The following is a 12,471-nucleotide window of genomic DNA, read 5'->3' on the forward strand; positions in this document are numbered from 1 at the left end:
ACTTAGTCACTACACTACAGACAGAGAGAACAGGGAGACTTAGTCACTACACTACAGACAGAGAGAACAGGGAGAGTTAGTCACTACACTACAGACAGAGAGAACAGGGAGACTTAGTCACTACACTACAGACAGAGAGAACAGGGAGAGTTAGTCACTACACTACAGACAGAGAGAACAGGGAGAGTTAGTCACTACACTACAGACAGAGAGAACAGGGAGAGTTAGTCACTACACTACTGACAGAGAGAACAGGGAGACCTAGTCACTACACTACAGACAGAGAGAACAGGGAGACTTAGTCACTACACTACAGACAGAGAGAACAGGGAGACTTAGTCACTACACTACAGACAGAGAGAACAGGGAGAGTTAGTCACTACACTACAGACAGAGAGAACAGGGAGAGTTAGTCACTACACTACAGACAGAGAGAACAGGGAGACTTAGTCACCACACTACACTACAGACAGAGAGAACAGGGAGAGTTAGTCACTACACTACAGACAGAGAGAACAGGGAGACTTAGTCACTACACTACAGACAGAGAGAACAGGGAGACCTAGTCACTACACTACACTACAGACAGAGAGAACAGGGAGACTTAGTCACTACACTACACTACAGACAGAGAGAACAGGGAGAGTTAGTCACTACACTACAGACAGAGAGAACAGGGAGACTTAGTCACCACACTACAGACAGAGAGAACAGGGAGACTTAGTCACTACACTACACTATAGACAGAGAGAACAGGGAGACTTAGTCACTACACTACAGACAGAGAGAACAGGGAGAGTTAGTCACTACACTACAGACAGAGAGAACAGGGAGAGTTAGTCACTACACTACAGACAGAGAGAACAGGGAGACTTAGTCACTACACTACAGACAGAGAGAACAGGGAGACTTAGTCACTACACTACACTATAGACAGAGAGAACAGGGAGACTTAGTCACTACACTACAGACAGAGAGAACAGGGAGAGTTAGTCACTACACTACAGACAGAGAGAACAGGGAGACTTAGTCACCACACTACAGACAGAGAGAGAGAACAGGGAGACTTAGTCACCACACTACAGACAGAGAGAGAGAACAGGGAGACTTAGTCACTACACTACACTACAGACAGAGAGAACAGGGAGATTTAGTCACTACACTACAGACAGAGAGAACAGGGAGTGTTAGTCACCACTACAGACAGAGAGAACAGGGAGACTTAGTCACCACACTACACTACAGACAGAGAGAACAGGGAGACTTAGTCACTACACTACAGACAGAGAGAACAGGGAGTGTTAGTCACCACTACAGACAGAGAGAACAGGGAGAGTTAGTCACCACTACAGACAGAACAGGGAGAGTTAGTCACCACTACAGACAGAGAGAACAGGGAGACTTAGTCACTACACTACAGACAGAGAGAGAGAACAGGGAGAGTTAGTCACCACACTACAGACAGAGAGAACAGGGAGAGTTAAGAACATTAAAAGATATATACATTTCTCTACATAATAACTTGAGAAAATCTACTCAATATAAAGATGGAATCCACAGCAGGGAAACCAGCGCCAATGTTCACCCCATCGCCGTTGTTATTGTTTTGTTGACAAAGCGGAGGTGAGGAGCGTCGTGCCATGTGCAGTACATATTCTGAAGGTAATATATTATACAATAGTTAATAATGAAAGTGAATGAATAGGTTTCTTACCACGTGGTGACAGCTGAAGGCCTTCATGACGGAGGCTTCGTTGAGGAACTCTATCCTCTCTCTCAGACTGGCCGACTCGTTGACCGTCTTCACTGCCACGCGCGTGTCCGGCTCGCCCTTCACGATGTCCTTGGCGACGCCCTCGTAGACCATGCCAAACGAGCCCTGACCCAGCTCCTTCAGGATGTTGATCTTTTCCCTCGCCACCTCCCAGTCATCCGGTATGTACACTACACCACACAAGGGAACAAAGTTCTCATTTTACTTCACTACTTAATGTACTAGAGTGTTTTTTTTTAGCACACACACCACCTCACTGGAAAACAAAACCCTCTGGAACGGTTTGCGGTTGTCCTTACCGTCGCTAGCGCTCAGGTACTCCGGGTTGGACGAGGCGATCAGAGGTCCAGTTGGTCCCTCAATTTGTCTGATACACAGTCAAAAGAAGAGTCAAAGATATCCTTGCATATTTGTTTATTTGTCTTGCCAAGCCATCATTGTAAATAATAATTTGTTACCTGCCTGGTAAAATAAATTTACCAGATAAAGGCTAAATAAATAAATTGATACCAAAAAAAAAATCTAAATCAATCAAGTCTTACTTCTTCTTATAGACCATCAAGACTCCGCCTCCCACGAAGAGCAGCAGGATGAAGCAGATGACTGGGCCAATGATAATGTTCAGTGAAACGATGTCCTCTGCAACAAACACAGCAGCCATTCGTCAGTCACAGTCATGGCAACATGAACTGTTCAAATGTGTCCAGAGTACGCTGTGTTCCTCTGTAGCCTGTTGTTGTTGTGTGTGTGTGTGTGTGTGTGTGTGTGTGTGTGTGTGTGTGTGTGAAGTGATGTTCTTTTACTGTCATGTTTTTCTGACCCGTGTGAAATAAATAAAAAATTAACAATAAATATATCGCAAAACAATATATATAATTCCAGACAAAGTAAGTACATTGGCCCAGGCGGGCAGGACTTACTGTCGGGCATGAAGAAATAGGTGGGTTTAGTCCAGGAGCCATTTCCTGCCAGTGAGGTGGCACGGATCTTCACAGTGTAGTTCCCAGGATGCACCACACGCAGTCTGCAGCCTCCAATCTGGGCGTAGGTCTTCCTGGACACGCAGTGATGCAGCTCCTGGAACACAGATCACTACACGGTTAGAGAGTTGTTATAGCAAAGTAATTCCATTCAATCACACATAGTGTAGTATAAAAGGGTGTGACTGTGAGTACCAGGGTTTATAATAGACAAGGCTTCCCTAGCCGTAACAACAAAGTCTGTGAATCAAACAGCTTTCAACCTAGCATACTAACACTCAATCTTGTCAATATATTATCTACATACAACAAGAAGCATACGTGATTACCTTTCACAATTAAATATTTGTCCAGATTTCTTTAAGCCACTGTCAGTAAAAAGTGCAATGCATTGTCATTGCAGAAGGAATCAAAGCTCTTAATTCCTTGGTTACTGAGATATCTATTTGTTTACACGAGGGGAGGGGGTGCAGTTCCTGTTTCTATCGCCATGGTAACAGATCTACTACAGGCTCCCTGGGTCAGACGGTGCAGTAGTGAATACCAATGAGTGATGAGTCCACACATTTACCACAGCAATAAACACACACACACACATACACACACACACACACACACACACACACTGTACAGGGGGTGACAATCAGAACTATAGACAAATCATAGATTTTCTTTCATAATGGCTGTGGATGTTTTTCAGCATAATGCACAAGACCATGATTATGAGCCCTGACAATATGGTTAAAAAACAACTTGCCAATATCAAATTCAGACGGTAGCAACCAGGAATGCACCTAATAAACTAATCCTGGCACAAAATAGTCCCCCAAATAACCCCCGTCACGTCCCTTTTCTATCCAAACACCTACAAATGACTACTCTGTAAACTCAAGTCAACAAACATCCAAAACAAGAAAGAAATGGATTGATAGAAACAATTATTTGATTCTAGTATTGGTACTGACCTCAGGGTCACCTATCCATCCTCCTGTAGTTGATTCTAGTATTGGTACTGACCTCAGGGTCTCCTATCCTCCTGTAGTTGATTCTAGTATTGGTACTGACCTCAGGGTCACCTATCCTCCTGCAGTTGATTCTAGTATTGGTACTGACCTCAGGGTCTCCTATCCTCCTGTAGTTGATTCTAGTATTGGTACTGACCTCAGGGTCACCTATCCATCCTCCTGTAGCTGATTCTAGTATTGGTACTGACCTCAGGGTCACCTATCCATCCTCCTGTAGTTGATTCTAGTATTGGTACTGACCTCAGGGTCACCTATCCATCCTCCTGCAGTTGATTCTAGTATTGGTACTGACCTCAGGGTTTCCTATCCTCCTGCAGTTGATTCTAGTATTGGTACTGACCTCAGGGTCACCTATCCATCCTCCTGCAGTTGATTCTAGTATTGGTACTGACCTCAGGGTCACATATCCTCCTGTAGTTGATTCTAGTATTGGTACTGACCTCAGGGTCTCCTATCCTCCTGTAGTTGATTCTAGTATTGGTACTGACCTCACGGTCACCTATCCATCCTCCTGTAGTTGATTGTAGTATTGGTACTGACCTCAGGGTCTCCTATCCTCCTGTAGTTGATTCTAGTATTGGTACTGACCTCAGGGTCACCTATCCATCCTCCTGTAGCTGATTCTAGTATTGGTACTGACCTCAGGGTCTCCTATCCTCCTGTAGCTGATTCTAGTATTGGTACTGACCTCAGGGTCTCCTATCCTCCTGTAGCTGATTCTAGTATTGGTACTGACATCAGGGTCTCCTATCCTCCTGTAGCTGATTCTAGTATTGGTACTGACCTCAGGGTCACCTATCCTCCTGCAGTTGATTCTAGTATTGGTACTGACCTCAGGGTCTCCTATCCTCCTGTAGCTGATTCTAGTATTGGTACTGACCTCAGGGTCACCTATCCTCCTGTAGTTGATTCTAGTATTGGTACTGACCTCAGGGTCACCTATCCTCCTGTAGCTGATTCTAGTATTGGTACTGACCTCAGGGTCACCTATCCATCCTCCTGTAGTTGATTCCAGTATTGGTACTGACCTCAGGGTCACCTATCCTCCTGTAGTTGATCTCATACAGAATGATCATGCCGTTGGGGGCTTTGGGCTCCAGCCACTTGATGTGGACAGAGTCTGGGTTCTCCAACACAATCTCATGGCTCACCTGGCCCACAATGTCATCAGCTTTCTCTGCAGGGAGAGGAGAACACAGGCAGAACCATCATTAGTGTGTGTGACTGTGTACAGCCTTACCCTCGGGCATGCTGTAGTCTGTTAGTGTGTGTGTACAGCCTTACCCTCGGGCATGCTGTAGTCTGTTAGTGTGTGTGACTGTGTACAGCCTTACCCTCGGGCATGCTGTAGTCTGTGTGACTGTGTACAGCCTTACCCTCGGGCATGCTGTAGTCTGTTAGTGTGTGTGACTGTGTACAGCCTTACCCTCGGGCATGCTGTAGTCTGTTAGTGTGTGTGACTGTGTACAGCCTTACCCTCGGGCATGCTGTAGTCTGTTAGTGTGTGTGACTGTGTACAGCCTTACCCTAGGGCATGCTGTAGTCTGTTAGTGTGTGTGACTGTGTACAGCCTTACCCTCGGGCATGCTGTAGTCTGTTAGTGTGTGTGACTGTGTACAGCCTTACCCTCGGGCATGCTGTAGTCTGTTAGTGTGTGTGACTGTGTACAGCCTTACCCTCGGGCATGCTGTAGTCTGTTAGTGTGTGTGACTGTGTACAGCCTTACCCTCGGGCATGGTGCGGGCGCTGACGTAAGTGGCCATGCTGCAGCGTTGGGAGTCAGAGGGGTGGTTACAAACATGGATCTCTATCTGGTAGCTGGTGAAGTGGCGCAGGTTGGAGATGACAGTCCACTCCTTGGCGAACACCACAAGTGTCACCTTGGAGCCCTCCGCCCCCTCGCCCTCTGGGCTGGGCGTGGTCGACGCGTTGGGCAGGGTGGGGGGAGTGGTCAGGAAGCGAGGCAGGGTGGCGTTGGCCACACCCACTGAGCGGCGCCGACGAGACGGTCTGAGGAAGAAAGGGGGGAGAAGCCAGGTGAGACGAGGCGTTTTACACGGTAACAAAGAGCGAAGGAAAGTAATTGTAAACGTTCACAATAACCAATGTCCTGGTTGTCCTATGGGACTAACCTACCTACCATACAGACCTCTGCTGAAGACCAACGTTAGTTTCTCCAAACTAGAAAGACATTTTAACAACCCAACACAGCACCTAAATCAAAAGGTGTTTAACCAATTCACATGAGTTGACCTACTCTTCTCCATGCAAGGTTAGGTGAAGAGAGAGAGAGAGAGAGGCGCTGTGAGTCTATGGTAAGTAGTCTTGTCCTCTGGTCACAATGTCATTTAACTCAGCCTGACTTTTACAACACCAATCTACTGACTCGGAGCGCCAAGTCTAGGTCCAAGAGGCTTCTAAACAGCTTCTACCCCCAAGCCATAAGACTCCTGAACATCTAATCAAATGGCTACCCGGACAATTTACATTGTCCCCCCCTTCTTTTATACCGCTGCTACTCTCTGTTGTCATCTATACATAGTCACTTGAATAACTCTACCTACATGTACATATTACCGCAACTTACCAGTGCCCCCCACATATTGACTCTGTACCGGTACCCCCTGTATATAGCCTCCACATTGACTCTGTACCGATACCCCCTGTATATAGCCTCCACATTGACTCTGTACCGGTACCCCCCTGTATATAGTCTCCACATTAACTCTGTACCGGTACCCCCTGTATATAGCCTCCACATTAACTCTGTACCGTAACACCCTGTATATAGCCTCCACATTGACTCGGTACCGGTACCCCCTGTATATAGCCTCCACATTGACTCTGTACCGGTACCCCCTGTATATAGCCTCCACATTGACTCTGTACCGGTACCCCCTGTATATAGCCTCCACATTGACTCTATACCGGTACCCCCTGTATATAGCCTCCACATTGACTCTATACCGGTACCCCCTGTATATAGCCTCCACATTGACTCTGTACCGGTACCCCCTGTATATAGCCTCCACATTGACTCTGTACCGGTACACCCCTGTATATAGCCTCCACATTGACTCTATACCGGTACCCCCTGTATATAGCCTCCACATTGACTCTATACCGGTACCCCCCTGTATATAGCCTCCACACTGACTCTGTACCGGTACCCCCTGTATATAGCCTCGTTATTACTAATTTACTGCTGTTCTTTAATTACTTGGTTTTTTTTAACTGCGTTGTTGGTTAGGGGCTCGTAAGTAAGCATTTCACTGTAAGATCACATCTGTTGTATTCGGAGCATGTGACTAATACAATTTGATTTGACTCCTCCATAGTCAGCCGGGTAAACAGGCTGCAGTTCCACTCATCACCAACAGATGGAGCCACGGACTCTTCCGCTCGCCCAGCAGCCAGCCAGTCACTAGGTTTGTTTAAGTCTGAGTTGAATACAGACTGAGCAGTGTTGAGAACAGAACAGGTTGAGGCTGATACAGGAGAATCCATATACATATCATCTATTTCTATGGCAGCTACAGTTTAGTTGTATTGTTTGTATATCATTGTATTTTTAATTTGTGTGACTGTTCTTGTCATGTTCTGTGTTTTTATGTGGACCCCCAGGAAGAGTAGCTGCTGCTATTCTACAAAAGCTAAATGGGGATCCAGATAAACAAGCAAGTATGACCCTACTACTGCAGAGAGTAGAGGGAAGTTCCAACTTCCCTCTGGGTCCAACAGCAGCTTTTTCTTCCTAATAGTTGAGGTTGAAATTTTGGGATGGTAATCTGATGCTAGATCAGATCACGTGGTTAGACTGAGGCAACTTCTTTCTCAGCAGGCAGGGTGACATCAGCATAGTAGCTTTATCTATCTGTCACCGTGAGTCTTCAGAACGCTGGCTGCCTGGCTGAGCCCACAGTTATGATGTCACAGTGAGTCTTCAGAACGCTGGCTGTGACAGAGTGTTGGTGATGCATTGATAGACAGACAGCACCACAGACAAACAGACAGACAGCACCACAGACAAACCGACAGACAGACAGACAGCCCCACGTCCAAGCCCCAGCCCGACAGACAGACTGCACCGATGGACAGACAGACGGACAGAGACAGCACCACGGACGGACGGACAGACAGACAGAGACGGCCCCACAGACAGACAGACAGACGGACAGACAGAGACGGCCCCAGACAGACAGACAGACAGACAGACAGACAGAGACGGCCCCAGACAGACAGACAGACAGACAGACAGACAGACAGACAGACAGACAGAGACGGCCCCAGACAGACAGAGACGGCCCCACAGACAGACAGACAGACAGACAGACAGACAGACAGAGACGGCCCCACAGACAGACAGACAGACAGACAGACAGACAGACAGACAGACAGACAGACAGACAGAGACGGCCCCACAGACAGACGGACAGACAGAGACGGCCCCAGACAGACAGTCAGACAGACAGACAGACAGAGACGGCCCCAGACAGACAGAGACGGCCCCACAGACAGACAGACAGACAGACAGACAGACAGACAGAGACGGCCCCACAGACAGACAGACAGACAGACAGACAGACAGACAGACAGACAGACAGACAGACAGAGACGGCCCCACAGACAGATGGACAGACAGAGACGGCCCCAGACAGACAGACAGACAGACAGAGACGGCCCCACATACAGACGGACGGACGGACAGACAGCACCACAGACGGACAGACGGCACCACAGACGGGCAGACAGACAGACAGCACCACAGACGGACAGACAGCACCACAGACGGACAGACAGCACCACAGACGGACAGACGGCACCACAGACGGGCAGACAGACAGACAGCACCACAGACGGCACCACAGACGGGCAGACAGACAGACAGACAGCACCACAGACGGACAGACAACACCACAGACGGACAGACGGCACCACCGACAGGCAGACAGACAGACAGCACCACAGACGGACAGACAGCACCACAGACGGGCAGACAGACAGACAGCACCACAGACGGCACCACAGACGGGCAGACAGACAGACAGACAGCACCACAGACGGACAGACAGCACCACAGACGGACAGACGGCACCACAGACGGGCAGACAGACAGACAGCACCACAGACGGACAGACAGCACCACAGACGGACAGACGGCACCACAGACGGGCAGACAGACAGACAGCACCACAGACGGACAGGCAGCACCACAGACGGACAGACGGCACCACAGACGGGCAGACAGACAGACAGCACCACAGACGGACAGACGGCACCACAGACGGACAGACGGCACCACAGACGGACAGCACCACTGACAAACAGCACCACTGACAAACAGCACCAATGAGACAGACAGACAGACGGACAGACTTAAAGATAGCACCACTGACAGACGGACAGACAGACAGATGTACAGACTGACAGACGGCAACGGCACCACAGACAGACAGACAGACAGACAGACGGCACCACAGACAAACAGCACCACAGACAAACAGACAGACAGACAGCCCCACGTCCAAGCCCCAGCCCGACAGACAGACTGCATCGATGGACAGACAGACGGACAGAGACAGCACCACGGACGGACGGACAGACAGAGACGGCCCCACAGACAGACAGACAGACGGACAGATAGCACCACAGACGGACAGACAGCACCACAGACGGACAGACAGCACCACAGACGGACAGACAGCACCACAGACAGACAGACAGCACCACAGACGGACAGACAGCACCACAGACGGACAGACAGCACCACAGACGGACAGACAGCACCACAGACGGACAGACAGCACCACAGACAGACAGACAGCACCACAGACAGACAGACGGACAGATAGCACCACAGACGGACAGACAGCACCAGACGGACAGACAGCACCACAGACAGACAGACAGCACCACAGACGGACAGACAGCACCACAGACGGACAGACAGCACCACAGACAGACAGACAGCACCATAGACGGACAGACAGACAGACGGCACCACAGACAGACAGACAGACGGCACCACAGACAGACAGACGGCACCACAGACAGACAAACAGACAGACAGATGGCACCACAGACAGACAGACAGACAGACAGACAGACAGACAGACGGCACCACAGACAGACAGACAGATAGACGGCACCATAGACAGACAGACAGATGGCACCACAGACAGACAGACAGATGGCACCACAGACAGAGACAGACAGATGGCACCACAGACAGAGACAGACAGATGGCACCACAGACAGAGACAGACAGACAGACGGCACCACTGACAGACAGACGGCACCACTGACAGACGGCACCACTGATAGACAGACAGTACTGGGTCACGGTGGGTTACAAACAGTCTATCCATTCACGTGGTCCTCTATAGCTCAGTCAGTAGAGAGAGCATGGTGCTTGCAACACTGGGACAGTGGGTTCGATTCTCAGGACCACCCATAGGCAAAATTGATGCCACTTCGGATAAAAGGGTCATATATATATATATATATATATGCACTGCTCAAAGAAACAAAAGGAACACTAAAATAACCCATCCTAGATCTGAATGAATGAAATAATCTTATTAAATACTTTTTTCTTTACATAGTTGAATGTGCTGAAAACAAAATCACACAAAAATAATCAATGGAAATCCAATTTATCAACCCATGGAGGTCTGGATTTGGAGTCACACTCAAAATTAAAGTGGAAAACCACACTACAGGCTGATCCAACTTTGATGTAATGTCCTTAAAACAAGTCATAATGAGGCTCAGTAGTGTGTGTGGCCTCCACATGCCTGTATGACCTCCCTACAACGCCTGGGCATGCTCCTGATGAGGTGGCGGATGGTCTCCTGAGGGATCTCCTCCCAGACCTGGACTAAAGCATCCGCCAACTCCTGGACAGTCTGTGGTGCAACGTGGCGTTGGTGGATGGAGCGAGACATGATGTCCCAGATGTGCTCAATTGGATTCAGGTCTGGGGAACGGGCGGGCCAGTCCATAGCATCAATGCCTTCCTCTTGCAGGAACTGCTGACACCCTCCAGCCACATGAGGTCTAGCATTGTCTTGCATTAGGAGGAACCCAGGGCCAACCGCACCAGCATATGGTCTCACAAGGGGTCTGAGGATCTCATCTCGGTACCTAATGGCAGTCAGGCTACCTCTGGCGAGCACATGGAGGGCTGTGCGGCCCCCCAAAGAAATGCCACCCCACACCATGACTGACCCACCGCCAAACCGGTCATGCTGGAGGATGTTGCAGGCAGCAGAACGTTCTCCACGGCGTCTCCAGACTCTGTCACGTCTGTCACATGTGCTCAGTGTGAACCTGCTTTCATCTGTGAAGAGCACAGGGCGCCAGTGGCGAATTTGCCAATCTTGGTGTTCTCTGGCAAATGCCAAACGTCCTGCACGGTGTTGGGCTGTAAGCACAACCCCCACCTGTGGACGTCGGGCCCTCATACCACCCTCATGGAGTCTGTTTCTGACCGTTTGAGCAGACACATGCACATTTGTGGCCTGCTGGAGGTCATTTTGCAGGGTTCTGGCAGTGCTCCGCCTGCTCCTCCTTGCACAAAGGCGGAGGTAGCGGTCCTGCTGCTGCTTTGTTGCCCTCCTACGGCCTCCTCCACGTTTCCTGATGTACTGGCCTGTCTCCTGGTAGCGCCTCCATGCTCTGGACACTACACTGACAGACACAGCAAACCTTCTTGCCACAGCTCGCATTGATGTGCCATCCTGGATGAGCTGCACTACCTGAGCCACTTGTGTGGGTTGTAGACTCCGTCTCATGCTACCACTAGAGTGAAAGCACCGCCAGCATTCAAAAGTGACCAAAACATCAGCCAGGAAGCATAGGAACTGAGAAGTGGTCTGTGGTCACCACCTGCAGAACCACTCCTTTATTGGGGGTGTCTTGCTAATTGCCTATAATTTCCACCTGTTGTCTATTCCATTTGCACAACAGCATGTGAAATGTATTGTCAATCAGTGTTGCTTCCTAAGTGGACAGTTTGATTTCACAGAAGTGTGATTGACTTGGAGTTACATTGTGTTGTTTAAGTGTTCCCTTTATTTTTTTGAGCAGTATATATATATTCACTATACTGTTGTCTGTCTCGCTCTGCCGGACCTGTCTCGCTCTGCCGGACCTGTCTCGCTCTGCCGGACATCGCAGCACCAGTAAAGTTTAGAGGGAAGGGGGTAATTAGGAGATAACTAGTCTGGTACTGTTGTCTGTCTGAACTCCTTGTTCACTTCCTGTATCATAATTACCATGTCTTCCATTAAACCCCAGCTGAGGTCTCAACTGTGTGTGTGTGTGTGTGTGTGTGTGTAGCAGTCTAAACGGCAGGGTGGCAGTCTGCATGAATGGATAGTAATGGGTACAATAATCACTCCCATGGGAAGGGGGGAGGGGGGGGGGTGTAGGTGGGGGGCACCAGACAACCCCCTCCTTCTCCCCCTCTGCAGCTGGGTTCCGGAACAGAGCGTAAACAGGGACACACACAGGGTTGGGGCTAGCTTGATAGCACGCTAGAACACACACACACATCCATCCAGGGACAAACAAAGGGAGAGACGGAGCACAGTGTTCCTGTGACTGTGAATAACAGCTACAGACCACTCACAGTCAGGGACCAGACACTGTAGGCCCCCCCCACTAGCTACTAAATTACAGTTGAATT

At 49.3% G+C, this 12,471-nt stretch overlaps 1 protein-coding gene and 1 long non-coding RNA gene across 4 annotated transcripts in view; both read right to left on the reverse strand.

The window, feature by feature from the left end:
- Positions 1-12,471, reverse strand: part of LOC115158830 (insulin receptor-like) — a 178,533-nt gene that overhangs the window by 3,495 nt on the left and 162,567 nt on the right. For 2 of the 3 annotated variants that reach the window (XM_029708185.1, XM_029708184.1), the window contains 6 exons: positions 5,506-5,789; positions 4,808-4,956; positions 2,695-2,851; positions 2,317-2,413; positions 2,074-2,141; positions 1,715-1,944 (listed from right to left, as the gene is read on the reverse strand). In XM_029708185.1, the coding sequence (XP_029564045.1) occupies positions 1,715-1,944; positions 2,074-2,141; positions 2,317-2,413; positions 2,695-2,851; positions 4,808-4,956; positions 5,506-5,789 (985 nt within the window). The remainder of the gene's footprint in view (positions 1-1,714; positions 1,945-2,073; positions 2,142-2,316; positions 2,414-2,694; positions 2,852-4,807; positions 4,957-5,505; positions 5,790-12,471) is intronic. The other variant, XM_029708186.1, reaches the window with a different exon arrangement.
- On the reverse strand, positions 3,200-4,742 carry LOC115158832 (uncharacterized). Its single transcript, XR_003868747.1, has 2 exons — positions 3,979-4,742; positions 3,200-3,830 (listed from the first exon to the last, which is right to left on the reverse strand). It is a non-coding gene; the product is annotated as an uncharacterized LOC115158832 (long non-coding RNA).

The sequence above is a fragment of the Salmo trutta genome, chromosome 22 (assembly GCF_901001165.1).
Source record: "Salmo trutta chromosome 22, fSalTru1.1, whole genome shotgun sequence".
Classification (NCBI taxonomy): Eukaryota; Metazoa; Chordata; class Actinopteri; order Salmoniformes; family Salmonidae; genus Salmo; species Salmo trutta.